Source organism: Tachypleus tridentatus, chromosome 12 (assembly GCF_004210375.1).
Source record: "Tachypleus tridentatus isolate NWPU-2018 chromosome 12, ASM421037v1, whole genome shotgun sequence".
Lineage (NCBI taxonomy): Eukaryota > Metazoa > Arthropoda > Merostomata > Xiphosura > Limulidae > Tachypleus > Tachypleus tridentatus.
Window position 1 is genome coordinate 16022350 of NC_134836.1, and position 17221 is coordinate 16039570.

The window sequence follows — 17221 nt, forward strand, 5'->3', positions numbered from 1 at the left end:
CCCATTCAAGTTACACTTGTGCAGTCTCTTTCTGATTGTAGAGGCATGCACTTTCACATCAACAGTAGCCAGAGCCTGCTGTAGGTCCTGTGATAACATGTTAGGGTGTTTGGAGACCTCTTTTAGCATCTTGCAGTCTGCTCTCAGGGTGAACTTGCTTGGACGACCAGACCTGGGTATGTTGGCAGTTGTTTTGAAAGCCCTCTACTTGTTGACTATTTTCTGGACAGTGGAATGGCTGATTTCAAAATCTTTTGGAATCTTTTTAAATCCCTTACCAGACTCATAAGCTGCTACAATTTTCTTTCTGAAGGCCTCAGACAGCTCTTTTGCTCTCACCATGGTGCTCACTCTCACTTCAACAGTCAGGAGCACACCAAACTAAATGTCTGAGGTTTAAATAGGGCAAGCCTCATTCAAAATGCTGAGTATTGATCTTCTAATCATGTGCACCTGGTGTGATACACCTGTGTGTGAGTTGAGCCATTTTAAGTGGGAATAAATGTGGGTGTGTCCTAACTTTTTCCTCAGTTAGAATATGCATTTTTGTAGAATTACATTTACAGAAGATCTTAGTCTTTTCTTCAGTTGTAATTGTTTAGTTATATTCCTATAATCTCTCAGTATTTTAAATATTGAGATTAAATATATATCCAAAAATATTACAAAAATACACAGGCTTTCATAGGGTGTCCTAACTTTTTCACAAGACTGTATGTATTTATACATTGTTATTGGTTTATTGTTAAAAACTCAGCGTTATTAATTGCTTAAAAAGAGATTTTGAAAAATTAGGCTAACTGAATGTGTAATAAATATTTTGTTAAAATATTTAAATCAACTCTTCATGTTTTGGTGCTCCTACAGCACTATCATCAGGAATGAAGTAAAATATGAGTGCAAAGTATGTATATTGCAACACAGTTATGAATTTTAAGGGTACAATATTCAAAATTCAAGTAAGAAGAAGGGGAGAGGGTGCAAGACTGACAAATTGAACCATTTGTGTGTGTGTGTATTTGTTATGACATAAAAAGACTGTTTATTGTAAATATTAATTTTTTTGTGAATGAATATTTTATGATTGTTTAGTTTTTTTGTTCATAACGAGAGAAGCAATTATTTTGAAGTAAATGTTATAACAAGTTTAGTTGTGTAAATCAGTAAGAATGGTATACTATTGTGACTCACTGATGTCAAGATTATTGAATGTCATTACATTTATTGATGTTTAGGACATAGCAAGCAGATGATTAAGTAATAAATGTAAATAGTGTGAGATGCACAGGAAAAGTAGACAGATAAAGATAAATATGAAACAAAGTCACATGAAAGAGAGATTTGTACAGAAAATGAAGTTGACAATTAATAAAGACCAAATGGTTCATATATATATATTAGAGTAAAATTAATGGTGTTGAAAGAGATAGGAATAATAGTTTATTTAATGAAAGAGAGTCCTAAAACAGTTGAACCTGCTGTGTTGACTTAGACAAAAAGTATGTTTTTTTGTGGAAGTAGGCTTAAATACAAAAAAGATCAGACAATTTTAGAAGCATGGGATAGAACCATAGTAACTCAGTAATACATGAGTGAAATATCCTGAGATACTTTGGTGATTGTCATATGAAAATTGGAACAATTGAGTAGGCCTAAGTGGACTTGTGACAAGAAGAAGAGAACTTTATAGTGTTTATGATGTCAATGATCATCTATAGTGTAAAGAACTTGTTGTATGAATACATATGTTATTTAAAAAAAAAAAAGTGAAGTGACTGCTGTTCATTTTTTCCTATTTACTGCTAACAAGTTACAGACACACACTCTACAAAAATTCTAAGCTGAACAATAACAACACAGTAAATATATATACTATTAAGAAGTATAAGTAAAAACCTTTAATTGATAGTTGGTGAACATAACATAGCTCAACATCTGACAATATTGACTTCCTGGGTGTTCATCTTCATTTAAAAGTGCTCCTGTGTTTACATTCAGTAATATTTCATTGGATTCATGAGTATTCATAGCACCTTGGTTTTTGGTTCACTTATAATTTTATTATTTAATCAAGTAATATTATTACTTTATTAAGATGTTTAGCCAAAGCTGAAATATTTTTTTCATTATATATTAGACAGATTTAAGTTTAATATATATGTAAAAACCTGATAATGACCGAAGAAGGTTGAAACGTTGTTCGCTCCTCTAAGTAAAATATTTTCTCAACCCAAATGAGCTGTTTTTACATATATATTTCTCTACAAGTAGGTTTTCTCGACACCACAGATTTTAGTTTATTTATTTTAAATTTTAAGTTTCTTTTTATTTGTTGGGCAGAAGTGAACTATGTTGTATAGCTCTGAATTTTGTATTTGGTAAGATTGGGTTGAATCTGTGCAATATCACAAAATATTCACATCTTATATTGTGGGTGCATTAAAACAACAGCAGTCATTTATTTAGCTTGATAATGAGTAGTAGGATTCTGCTGTCTGCTATTTTGTCAATAGCTCAAAATTAGGAATGACAGCAAATGACTGTAGCAGTTATGCATTAAATTTAAACATGTAGTTTTGGTTTGTTATTGTATTTTGTATTATGTTACAACTAGTAACATGAATATTAAATTTATCCAAATTCATTTTTCCAAAAGCCCTCCTGTTAGATTTGAGCTTTATATTGGTGAAAATTTCTCTTCTCTACACATATAAGAAGTATTATGAATTTTACCTCAGTTGCTCCAGCCTTAATACCCCACTGTGTTGTCTACAGCAATTTAAATGTTCTGATTCATTCTACCTACATTATGTGCCTCCTACATCAGTTTGTTATATAAGCTCCAAGTTATTACTTCCTTTTCACTTTTCTCAATGTCAGATTTTATAACAAAGATTTTACATGAATGATGCAGGATTCTCTTATGTGTGGTATAACTTTAATTATATCCATGCTTTTGACAATTTATTTCTAACCATTAGAGGTGGAGTCTTACATGAGGTAAGATATTTTTCTGTCATCACAGAGGCTGACCACAAGAGGGATCAGGGACAGACTAGGGGAAATTTGGACTGTATTTTTCCAGCTCTTTCCTTTACTCAGACAGCTATTACAAGCATTGGATGGACTTTATGCCTCCTGCACCATTTTTTCAACTAGTATATCAAGTTTTCAGGTCTTTAGTATTTTCCCTTTGGCTTTATGAGTCTTCTCCATCTTTGTTGGGGAATAGTCATTCATCTGATTATTTTGTCTTTACACTTTCACCAGAAATTGCTATACATGCTCAGATATTTGCTAATCAGTTGAAAGAGGATGCTGTCATTGCTTGGAAGGCCAATATTTAGAGGCTCAGAGGCTAGATACTCTTTTTCCTGTTTGAGGTTCTAGACCTGATGCCACTATTCATTATAATCTGTTTTTGTGGATTTGACTGTCATTTAAAACAGTTTTGCAATAATTATTTTCATTGCAGCTGTGTCTGAAATCTGACACAGGGTACCTGCTCAATTTTCAAAAGATCTTAGTGATTTACTGATTTCTGCTTTGGTAACTTAGTCAGCCTCTGCTCTCTTCTTGGTCATTTTGTTAGTTCGTTATTGAGGATCTTGTGGACAGATACCTTACTTGAGGACATTCATTTTCCTTCTTTGGTCATTAGAGATCTCAGAGAAGATCTTTTTCTCAGACATTTGATTTTTGCAGGTTTTCCAGATTTCAAGGAATCTTGGCTGGATGTAGCTTATTTCCACTCTTTTCTTTTAACACCTGCCTTTCACCTTTATAGTTTTCTAGCAAATGGTCTAATGCCTTTCCAGTTTAATTTCCCAGACTTCCTGCATCACATTCATGAATGTGAATCACAAGAGAGATACTCTTCTTTTATTAGTGGGGATCCTCCACTTGGGTGGAGTACTGGCAATAGCATCAGTGATTAAATTGGTGACCTGTCTTGTCTTGATTGTTCTCGGGTGTTTATTGATCATTCAGTTAATGTTTCCTTCTCTTTCTCTATCTCCCATACCCATTGATTTTCTACTCTCCAAGGACCCTCTTACTGTCAAGCAAAAGTCATCAAAGATCTTCTGCACAAGGAGGCCATAGAATGTGTCACCTCCTCTCATTTTTATTCTTTACTTATGGAGTACTGATAAAAATGGATGATTAGCAACTGATCATCAATACTTTTTGACTCATTTACTTCTTCTTGTCTCCTTGATTTACAGTGAAGTCATTTGTTACTCTGAGGTAGCACAATATACCCAGCCCATGTATTATAGTTTCATGTTATCGATGCCTACCTTCATATTTTGATTGTAAAATTTTCAATATCAATTTTCAGTACTTTCATTTTGTGCAATTTTGTGATTTACCATTTGGCCATGCATCTACCCCATTTGTCTTTTGCCAGACAGTCATATCTTTTTCATATCATTGTAACTCTATGGGCATCCACACTCCCTATTATATGGAGAGATGTTTTTTTTGTTGTTTTTTCTCTTTCTAGAACTTTGCATAGCTTCCATTTAAGTAGTTTTATCATAAGTAGCAAGAGAAGGTTTTCTCATCATATCAAAGAAGTCTGTTTTTACCCCTTCATAGAACCTTGTCTGTTTAGGAATATCAGGCTGTTGCATTTGAAATGTTAGATTTGGAAATGAAAATGTGACACAAGTACATCTTTTTGTTGTTTAATTTATTTAATCAACATAAGCTCCTTTGGACTCAATACACTTTTGCCAGTGTGTTTTAAGTTTATAAATGCCATATCTAAAGAATTGGATGTCCTTTGATGCAATGAAGTTTATGAAGGCACTTTCAATTGACCTTTGATTTGTAAACATATTATGTTTTAAAAAAATGTCCAGATGTTTAGAAAAAGTGATAATCTCTAGGGGAAAGATTTGATGAATATGGTGGATGAGGTAGTTTCATATTGAAGTTTTTTTGGTTTTTGGACAGTAATGTGTTAGACACGAGGTCAAGCATTATCATGAAGCAGTATGGGTCCACAGTGATTGACTGGTGCTGGATGTTTTTCTGACAAATTTTGATGCATAATTTCAAGTTCACAATAATAATTCTCTGTTGTGATTGTTTTTTCCGAGTTTAAGAATTAATAATGGATTACACTTACTGATAACCACCAAACATTGATCATAAACTTCTCAGGGTGAAGAGCCGTTTTTGTTGCTTCTTCATAGCCAAGCTGGATAATTGTCAATTGTCATATAGAATCCATTTTTTTAAAACCAGTGATAATTCTATGGAGAAACAGGTCAATTTATTGCTTTAAGGAATGAGGAACAAATTTCAACTTGTCTTGTTTGATAGTTTTCACTGTATTTGTGAGGTATTCATTTATTTGTCTTTTTCATCTTACCAGTTGCTTCAAGATGTTGGTAAACTGTTGAATAATTGCAATTAGATTTGTCAGAAAGTTTTTTAACAGTTTGGTAAGTATTTGATTCAACTAAGTCTTCCAATGTTTCCTCATTGATGACTGTCTGAGGGTGGTCTTGAGGCTCATTTTGAAAGCTTGTGTCACCAGAGTGGAATCCCCTAAACCAATGCTGTATTGTGTACTTATTAGTTGTGCCATCACCACATATATGATTGATATTATGAGCTGCTGTTGCTGCATTGTGACCAAGCTTGAACTTGTACAATAAAATTATATTAAATATCAATTTTATCCATGGTGACAAATATCAACATAAATATGATTTAGTTTCTGAAATAAGAAAAATAAAGTGAGCTTGAAATGAACCAGACCAATATACTGCATTATTGTAATAAACTTATGATAATGCTTCTCTTTCCGCCACTAAAAATTAGGTTTTAATTTTTTTCATGAAAATCTGACATTTTGTATGCAACAACCTGATATTTATCAGTTCACATCACAGTCAGGTCCAACCTTCTCCTATACACCTCCAGATCTTGGAATGGACTGTTCTTCTAATATAGTCCATTCCTCTCTACTGGTGCATGCAGTTTTATATATTTTGAGAATGTAGAAGTCTTTGGAATTACCTTTTACTTTGTGTCAGATACACATGCATTCCTTTCAATGGTTATTACAGGACCAATGGAACATTTGCACAGATGTACTGCATTGCCCAGGAACCCTATCAACTTCCAGCTTGCTCATCTTGGCTGATGGTTGATCAAGGGATAATTTTTTCAGTGAATGCTTCTGTACAGGGATGGAGAGCCTGTGTAAGAGATAAAGAGCTTAAATGCATCTAGACAGATGAGGAATCTTCTCTCCACGTCAATTGTTTAGAGCTTCTAGCAGTTTAATGAAGCATGTCTTAGGCTCTCGAATTGTTGCGAGTAAAGGTGATAATGCTTCACTTGAACAATTCCACTGTAATTTCTTACATTTCCAAGCAAAAGAGGACTGATTCCAGGTCTTTGTTTTTAGATATTGCATCTTATTTGGGGTCACAGTCATCAGATTGTTCTCCTTGCTTGTTATGTTTTTGGTGTTATGAATTTAGTAGCCAATCAGTTACCTCATCACAACAGTTTTTCCCATAGGGTCTGGTAAACATTACAGGTTACAAAACTGGTCTTAAATTATAGTAATTGAAAAGAATATAAAACTACAACTATAATGAAATGGTGTATGGTGAAGCATGCTAAAAGTATTTTTAAATAGATTACAGTTACTGATAAAATAAGTAAATGTAAGCAAATAAATAGAAAAGAAAGTAATAATATTATAGGTGCCAGGCATTGTATCTGTTGGTAGAATAAGTATGAATATATATATACGTATCTTGAACAATTGTTTGTTACCTAAACCATTGTTTGAGGTAACAATACTTGAATACTAGTTTTAACAAAATATCACTTCAAATATTGCTACAGAGATTCATATATGCGAAAGATTCAAATCTGATGCTTTTCTTTTAGGATTACGTTTTGTTTTGTTTTTTTCAAATTATCAGTGTCTGTGACTTCCATTAAAGAAGTTTCTATTTCTTAAATCTATTTTTAGACTAAAAGATATAAATTTGTATATGTTAATATCTTCCAGGTGATTTATACTACATAAAGAGAAGATAACTTGCTTATAAACATTTATACAGTGAAATTATAATTATCTGATGGTATTTGAATTTGTGTATCCTAGAGTCTTCGTTGTAATTTGTGAATTGTGTATCTATAATACTTTCATTGTATTCAACAGGACAGTTGTGAAGAAATGTGTGCCATTTGTGAGAAACCACAAGAATTAATTTCATGCGATTCTTGCAATCTGGCTTACCACTTAAATTGTGTGCAGCCTTCACAGTCATCAGTTGCAGCTAATGGTTGGTCCTGTCCCAAGTGCAAGCCTAGCCAACCAAATCAGCAAAGTGATACACATATATCGTTTGAGGAAAAATCGTTACCAGTCTGTAGGTGTTTGATCCCTTCATCTATAACTTGGCCTACTTTGTCTAACTATACTGTAGCTACATCAGCAGTGACAATGGTACCTGTCTCAGCCATAACTTCATGTGCCATCACTGTGCCTGTCTTTCTTCCAGTTTCCAGCTCTACCAATTCAGACCTTCTTAAAGTGCCCAGTAATTTAACCAAAGTACCTGAATCACCATCAATCACACGAGTAAAAACGACCATTTCTATGCCTACAAAGATAGATAACCATGGGAATCCTGTTGTGACTGTTGCTAGTCCAGCAGGGAATGCAGGTATGTGTAGGATGCTTTATGCATAAATATATCTTGCTTCACTTTTTTTAATGGTTCAGAGGTCAAAGGCCATGTCATCGTGTTTGTTGACTTGCATTCAAAATTTTGTTTACTATTATTTTATGAATTTATGTCAGTAAGTTTGGAATCAAGTTGTAGATTGTAATTCAAACTTTAGTATTATATGTACGAGTTGATTTCTTAATTTAAAAGTAAATATTAAAAGAACACTCCTAAATATACATTTTAGTGGGTCACATGATATGTTGAATGCACCACTGTTTAAAATTAGATGTTTGTCATGTCAAAATATCTAGTCTATAGTTAATTTCATAATTTACAAGTAAATATTAAAAGAACACACCTAAATACATATTTTAGTGAGTCTCATGGTATGCTAATTGCAGAACTGTTTAAAATTTGATCTTTGTGATATCAAAATACTAAGTGTATAGTTTCTTCCAAGTTAGGAACTCAAATTACCAATATTAATAAGTTAGAATATAAAATAACAACCTCATCTTGTTATTTTGCTGAGATATTGCTTATGTACTGAATCAAACACTGTAATTCCATTCATCTCATTCCATTTTTTGAAATAGTCCCTTATATACTCTTACTTACAGTATATGACATGTGAATAACCAGTTAACAGCTTTGAATGTTTTAATGGTTTTCTCAACTATTTTAATTTGTGAAAAGGCTACCATGTTCTTTCAGTCCAAGTTTACGAGGAAGTAGGTTGTGTCTCTAATCTATTCGAAGTTTCATATTTTATAAAATCAAAGTACACCTTAGTTACTAAGCATTATAAATTATAGTAGAATTCTATGGTGTCAGTGTAGTTATTTATGATTTCTTGGTTATTCAACTGTATATATAAAACCTAAAAAAAAGTTTTTGATATCCTCCAAGTGCAAAATTATAAGACTTAGAAACCTATGTCCATTAACAACTGAGTAGAAAGGTTGTGTGAGAAGAGATAATTGTTTGCTTTACTTCTTGATTTATTGTTCAACATTATAAGAAAATTAAGTTTAGTAATACAATGTATAATAATTGAAATGTGACTACATATTACAAAATACTAGGCCACTAAAACACAGCCAGGACAGGGAAGATTAAAGGTCAGTTTTATATTACTGGATATGTAACGTGAGTACACATACACTTCATCAAAGCAAATTATGTAATTCTTGATAGGTGTGATTGGAAGGTCAGTGTAATAAAAGTAAAAAAAAATTATATTTGTGTAAACATGTAGCATTATGAGATTAAGCTATTTGGACTAAACATTTGTATTTTCGTGTTATAATGTGTAGTCATTCTAGCATGAAAAAGCATAAATTATATTTATTTTGTAATTTTTTTACAATGATTACAAGGTTGGTTAAGTGACAGACCCCACATAGTTAGAGTATGGGAACTAACATAAAACTGAAAACAAGCATTTGAAATGTCTTTAGGACATTTTAGAGATTGCACAAATATTATTTGAAATTTTCAGAGTAATGAATAGTTTTTTGTTTTTTTTAATCACAATTTGAAATCACTTTACACTCAAACTTGGAAAAAACTCTTTTCTACAAACAAATTTTTAATGAAATGTTTGATTAAAAATCTGATTTTTTTGTGTAGAAAATACTTGTAATCTTTACTGAAGGTATACCAAATTTTGTGAAGATACACATTATATCAAAAGTTATAGTGCAAATACTTAACATGTGAATGTGTAAACAAACTTATATATATTATATTGAGCCTGTAGCAAAAGAGTTAACATTTACATTATGTAAACTAAGCCAAGCCTTCAATTAATGAGATGTTTGAAATTTAATTTGATACATCTAGTGCATAAATTAGTGTCATTTAAAATCTTTATCTACATTGCAACTTTATTAACGGTTGGGGATGGTTTTATTTCAAAAACTTTGTCTTTGGAATTTATGCAGCTTATATTTTTGAACATATCTGAACATAAATACTACATATTTGTGATTGATATTTAATCAATCCATTTTACAAGTGTAAGTAATTTATTTTTAGTGCAAGAAAGGGATGCTTTAGAGTGGTTTTTAAGAAAAAAATGATATTCAGATACATCAACCTGATGGGCAGACAAAAATTGATTTTATAATATTTTGCTTTTCTCTCATTACTTCTTTGTTTATAAAGTATGAAAATTATTCTAAAAGGGAAATTATTTTTTACTTGTGTGTTGTTGAATGGACTTATGTAATGCATATATCAGTACACTTGTATTATTGGTACGTAAATGATCATGTTTTAATAAAAAGGAAAATAACTTTTTCAAAGAAATGTAACTAATGTTAACTTTATTTCAGAAATAATCTCAATAATTTATTGTACAAATTTTTATATGATGTTTCTGTAGCAAAGGAAAGTGTGAAACAAAAACTATTGAAAAGAAGTTTAACCCTGAGGAAAGAAAACACTCAACTAGAAAAAAAAGTTCAGAAGTTGACATCTGTTATAGCAGTAAGTTTAGTCTTATATGTTATTATTACAGTAAAATGCAAGAAAATGTGATGACTTAAGGAGTGGTACAGAAGTATTATTTCTTCTTAGGATTTCCCATATGTCACCTTCCTGAATTACTGTTTCAAGCACAGAAGCAAATAAGGTAAAGGTTACTCCTATCTCATGTGTGCCCCTTGATTTGGATACCTGTACGTGGTGAGGGGACCTCCCAGGGAAGGTTCTGTTCTTTAAATTTACCTCCTATGGGATCTAAACATCCACCCATGTGTTTGCCATGTGTGGTGACCCATGAAAGGGGGAGGAGAGGATCCTGGTGGTTGAGAGGTCCAACCCTAACATACCACTTTGGCCTGAATTCCTGTAGATGGGCAGCTTTGGGATGGCCCCCTAGGATCAATCAGCTGGTTCACTTGGGCTAGGGTCAACCAATTACCAGTGTTGGATGTTCTCAGCAGGTGTTGTAGACATTGTATCTGATTCTGGTATTTGGGTATAGTGCTCACAAAACCCTGGAGTTGCTGCAGTGTCCTTGTTTGGCGCTGTAGTGCATCCCTTTGTAGGGCTCCATGGTGGGTGAGGTCAGTGGGCACTAAAATGTAGCTTCTTTGTTATGGATACTCCTCTTCCTAACAAGGTAAATAAAAATGAAAATATTGAAAAAACAGATCATTGGAAAATGACCGTGCATGGATGACTCTGTCGTACAGACGCCATTACAGCCAGATTCTACACCTTGATTTTTTATTATTCATTCTTTATCTGAGAAATTCTTGGGGAAAATGTCTCATTCTTCATTCAGAAGGGGTTAGAGGGACTTGCTGGCTCCCCAAAGTCAGTAAAGAAGTTGCATTCTGGAGACATTTTAGTGTAAACATCTTCACAGCATACAAAACTCCTCTTGAAATCAAAATGTTATTCAGGATATACCCATTGAGGTTACTCCCCATGCAATTTTGAAATTTTCCAGAGGAGTTATAGTTGAGAGGGATTTAAAGAACATTCCTAAGTTGGAAATCCACGCTGGTCTCTCCAGCAAAGGTGTTACTATGGTATGCCAAATTTTGACCGTACAAGATGGAATTATGGTCCCTAACCATATTCTGATACTAACGTTTACATCACCTCATCCTCCTGCTGCAGTCAAAGCAGGTTATTTGAACTGCAAGGTACAGCCTTACTTTTCTAATTTTCTCAGATGTTTCCAGTGTCAGCAGTTTGATCATTCAAAAACATCATATTGTGGTTCTTTGGTATGTGCTCATTGTGGTGGTAAAGGCCACGACACTTACAAGTGTAGTCTGGAATCACACTGTGTTAACTGTAATGGCCCACACCCATCTTACTCTATTTTTTGTCCTAAATGGGTAGAAGAGAAAGAGGTGCAATGCTTAAATGTTAATAATATCATCTACTCAGAGGCTCAGAAATTATTGTCCCCAGTTCTATCTCAGATATATGCTGCTGCACTCCATTCCACTACCACAGCTGGAGTGCAAACAGATCTTTTCATGCCACCAACAGAGTCATTTGCAAAACATTTTAAGAATCGTGTGCCCTCTGTAATTAAAAAAGTTTATACGTGTGTGTCTCCTTCCATCTTTGTCCCTACTGCTCGTTCCAGTGACCACCCAGTTTTACTTCCTTTAGGTTCAAATGTTTCCTCAGGTCCACCCTCTTCTGCAGCCCTGAAAAGTAAATCAACCATTCTTTCATGTCCTCAGTCATTGGGATCTTTGTCCACAGACAGAGACCTGCCTATCCAACTCAAGGCAGGATCCATGGAGGTTGACAGATCTTCATCCAATAAAGAAAAAAAACATGGTTGCAAACAGAAGATCTCCCTGCCACATTATTTTCCACATAAATAACAATAGTTACTCTGATCCAGTGGAACTGTCGATGTTTTTGATCAAATTTAGATAACATTAAGGATTTGATTGATTCTTACCATCCTGTATGCCTTTCCTTACAGGAAATGTTTTTGAAATCTGCTGATACAGTCATCCTTCAGCAATTTTCCTTGTATAGAAATGGCAGATCATATGATGGAACAGTGTATAGTGGGGTGGCATTAGTGTTGATCAGTGTATGCCCACTCTGTCCTTGTCACTTGATACATCCTTGGAGGTTGTAGCCATCTGTGTTTCCTTGGGTCATACCATCACTATTTCTTCTTTTTACCTGCTTCCTGAAGTCAGACCTTGATGCCCTCATTAAGCAGTTATCATCCCTCTTTTTACTTCTGGGGGATTTTAAAGGACATAATCCACTTTAGGGTGGTGCTAGTATCAATGGGAGGGGTTGTGCTATAGAGCATATGCTCTTGAACCACAACTTGTCTTTTTCAATACTGGTTCTTATACTTAATTTCATCCACCTAGTCAGTTTTTTACTGCTATAGATCTTTCTGTCTGCTCCCCTTCACTTTTCACTTACTTTTCTTGAAGAGTTGACAGTAATCCAAGGGGCAGTGATCATTTTCCTATCATTTTGAGAAAGACTGTCCATGATTGATGCCATTTGACCTGTGTGCCTCAGTGGAAGTTGGACCAGCTAACTTGTTTTCTTTCATTACTCTCTCAGAATTTGATCCTGCCATTGTGTGTAAACCATTAATAGATGACTGTGTGGCAGCAGTGACTGACTGTATTGTCCAGGCAGCAACTTAATGTATTCCTAAAACCTCGACACATTTCCCACAGTACCCTTGTCTTTGGTGGAATTCTGCCTACCACATGACAAGAAGAGCTCAAAAACAGGCTTGAGATACCTTTTGTAGATATTCCACACTTTTAAACTGTATTGCATTTCAGGATGCTTGTGCACATAGTTGGCAGGTGAAATGCCAAAGCCAGAAGGAATCTTGGATTAAATACATCTCTAGCATTTTTTTCTACCACCAATTCCAAAGTCATATGGGACAAAATTCTAAAGGTTAATGGCCAGTATCCTTTTGTCCCCCTTTCAGTCTTTTTCTCTGATGGGCAGGAAGTTGCTGGTACCCAGATCATCGCCAATACTCTCATTGAAAGCTTTTCTTGTGCACTTAGCTCTTCTACTTCCTCAACCCCCATCTTCTTAGCCATCAAAACACAGGCAGAACGATTGCCTCTTTCCTTTCAGGCTGATCATCTCTACGACTGTAATCACCCCCTTTCACTGTTGGAACTTAAACTTGCTCTTCATCGGTCTGGCAGTACATCAGTTGGACCTAATGATATTTATTATGAGATGATGTTCCATTTCTTTCCTGCCTCTATTGCTGTTTTTCTGATTGTTTTTAATAAGATCTAGCAGGAGAATGTTTTTCCCAATGCTTGGCACCATGTTACTGTACTCCCTTTTCCCGAACCTTGGATGGATCCTAAGATTCCTTTGAATAAAAGTCCAGCTGTTTTGATGAGCTGTCTCTGTAAGATCTGAGAGAGAATGGTTAATGCTCGTCTTGTTTGGTTCCTCAAATCAAACAACGTCCTCTTACCCATTCAGTGTGGGTTCCGAAGACAGCTCTCCACCATGAACCTCCTGATTCAACTTGAAACATCAATCAGGGAAACCTTTTTCAAATAACAGCATTTTGTTTCTGTATTTTTTGACCTTGAGAAAGCTTATGATAAATGTGGAGGTATGGTATTTTGTGAGACCTCCACTTGAATGGGTTGCATGGCAATTTACTGATTTTTATTAAAAATTTTGTAATGAATCTGCAATTCCAAGTCTGCATGGGTTTGACACTTTCCCTTCTTTCCCACAGGGACTTGGAGTCCCTCAGGGCTGTGTCTTGAGTGTCACACTTCTTGTTATTAAGATTAATGGCATCAGGGGACAATTACCTCCTACAGCTACAAACAGTCTCTTTGCCGATGACTTCCACATCTCGTATCAGTCGTCAAATATGAGGTATATTGAGCGGCAGCTACAGACAATTCTCAATCATTTACTGACATGGACCACAACAGACAGTTTCAACCCATCTGCCTCCAAAACTGTTTGCATGCACTTTTGCCATCAACTGATCCTGAACTCTGTATTGGTGAAGCTGTGGTTTCCGAGGCAAAGTTCTGACCTTTATTCCACACATTAAGCAGTGTACAAGAGCATTAAACATCCTGTGTGTTCTCTCTTCCACCTCTTGGGAGGCAGATTGATGTTCTATGCTAAAAATCTATCGTGCCTTTATTTGATCAAAACTAGAATATAGGTCTCTGGTCTGTGGTTCCACCAGGACTTCAGCCTTGAAAATGTTGGACCCTGTTTGCCATCAGTGGCTTTGGCTCTGCACAGGGGCCTTCTGCACTTCTCTAATCCAGAGTTTGTACACGGAGTCCCATGAATCCCTTCTACACCTTTGTTGTTTGCAACTATCTTTAATGTATGCTTCAAAACTTTGATCTTTACCACAGCATCCCTCATGGGGTTGTGTTTTCCTTCCTCAGTGAGCCACACTTTTTCATAATAGACAGTCTTACTTTGTCTCCAGGTGCAGTTGGATGAAATGAGTCTATCTTTGGATGACATAGTGATATCCACAGATCAGCTCATCGAACTATGGCTGATTACTATCCCCAAATGTGACCTATCTTTGAGTCATCTGAAGAAGACAGAAACTCCTAATAGGAAGTATCACCTTCTATTTGCTGAACATCTTTCAAACCATCCTTCCATTCCCATTTATACCAATGTTTCGAAATCAAATAACTCTGTGGGCTCTGCCGTTGTTTGCTCTGATTCTGTTGTTGCACACAGAATCCCTCCTACAGTTTCTGTGTTCACTGCCAAATTGTATGCCATTTCTTTTGCCCTGGATCACATCATGTCAGTTCTCACCCTATTCTTACTGATATTCAAAGTGGCCCATTTTACTCTAACATCTACTTCCATCCAGTTCTTCTGGATAACAAGCCATGTTGGTATTTGCAGGCCTGAGCTCATCAACACTGCAGCTAAATCTGTCTGCTCTGGTGCTACCACTGCTGTGCCTGTTCCATACATGGACTATGGCCCTATATTCAAGGCTCAGCTCCGTGCCAGTTGACAGTTGATTTGGAGTGAGCAACATAAAAACAAGCTTTTCCATGTAAAACCTTTTATTGAACTTGGGATGTCTTGTTTACATAAGAATCAAAAAGAGGAAGTTGTCCTCTCTAGACTATGCATTTGTCACAGTGTTTTAATTCATTGTTTCATTTTATCTGTGACTGATACACCAATGTGTTGTCTGTGTAACACTCGGGTCACAATAAGCCACATTTTACTGTCTTGCTGTTGCCACGTCTCTCAATGACAGCACCATTTTAGACATCAGCGACAGTGACACTGTCCACCATACAAATGTTTTTAAGTGTTTTAAAGGCCATTGAACCTGTTAGTCATCCTGGTGAGTTACGACCATTCAACGTATGCTACAGAGTGTACTTTAAAACTAGTATTACTGTAATCTCTCTTTTACTGCTGTACACTAGATATAGAAATTGCATTTCATGCTGTTTAAGTTTTAATTGAAAAATTGAACTTTGTCTTGTTTTACCTTGATTCTTTTTTATGAATTTTAATACTTTACTTTTAACTTGTTACTGGATATTTGGTGCAGATAGCCTAGTTGCTTTGTGCCATAAAACACCAAACCCACCCACTCACCCTTGGAATTTTTAGTTTTAACATAAAAATAAATAAATAGGCTACAATATGATCAAATGTTTAAAAATAGAACTTAAGGTAAAGTTGTGTTTAAAAATTAAGTTGGGAATTGTTCATTCTGAACATAGTTTATTCACTTAACTTGGTGTAGCTTATTGCTAATGTTTACTATAGTAAAATTTTAGTTCCCTGTTTGTGTAATTGAAGTCTGTTTGATTTATTTGGTTTCAACAGAAATGGGATTTAATTTGTTTTGTGAAGAAATAGTTACCAGTCCTGGTTTTTCCATTACTCCTGGAATTTATGGAGTTGTGAATGAAAAACATTTAGGATGTCTCCACACTTAATTCTCTTTATACCTTAAATGTCTGTTGCCAAGTTACATTGTATGTACAAAGTAGCTGTTAGGTAATTATATAGATAATTACTACTTATTGCTCATTAATTTTATAACTGGAAAGGTAATCTGGTTTAAGTGAAGCATTTAACTGGAGATGTGTACGTTCTAATTTAACACAATTTTAATAATAAAGTTTATCAGTAAGAAATTCATTGAACCCCATTTCAATACATTTAGTTTTTGTAAATACTTTGTAATCCACTAAATAGTTTCTGAAAACATTCTAATAACTTATATTATTAACACTAAAATATTCCAAGTTAACATTTAGAACATAAAATATCTGTATTTGGGAAGGATTTTCTCTTGGATCATAACATTTTATTCACTGTACTAATTGGACTTGAGTGCTATAAAATTATACATTTTAAGGAAATAGCAAATGGTTTGAACAAAATATATACACCTAAGTATTATTGTTATCCATTTATATTAATGTAGAATAAAGCAAACTTAAATAAAAATAAAGAAAACAGTAGGTAAAACTGCCATGTATTAGCTGATAATGTAATTTGCATTGCTCCGTCAAGTGATGCTTTATTGTTTTCATGCCCATACGTTTTGATAAAGAACTAAAATATTTTTGTGTGAAAATTTCATGGTCAAGGACTTCTTCTAACCCTACATTTTTTTGTATGTTGGCCAATGTTCATATAGAGTATTTATATAGTGTTTAGTTACAGCAAAGTCACATTGAGCTATCTGCTATGTTTCTTGATGGGAATAGAATCCTTGATTTTAGAGGTGCAAATCTGAAGACTTCCTGATATCTCACTGGTGTAGGGGGACTATTCAGATAGGATAAGTACTATAATTACTCTCGGTACCTTTTAAAGAATATGGTATTTATTATACAAAATCACCAACATAAACAGTTTATAAATATTATCAGTGTACAGTAGGTTCTACGTAAAGATATCTGAAATCATAATTTTGTGGTTTACAAAGATTGATTTTAATTAAAGAAAAAAGA

General features: G+C 34.4%; 1 protein-coding gene across 1 annotated transcript in view; it reads left to right on the forward strand.

Annotated features, from left to right (window-relative positions):
• Positions 1-17221, forward strand: part of LOC143234973 (PHD finger protein 21A-like) — a 59152-nt gene that overhangs the window by 39975 nt on the left and 1956 nt on the right. The window contains exons 9-10 of the mRNA XM_076472671.1: positions 7202-7709; positions 10105-10208. Of these exons, the coding sequence (XP_076328786.1) occupies positions 7202-7709; positions 10105-10208 (612 nt within the window). The remainder of the gene's footprint in view (positions 1-7201; positions 7710-10104; positions 10209-17221) is intronic.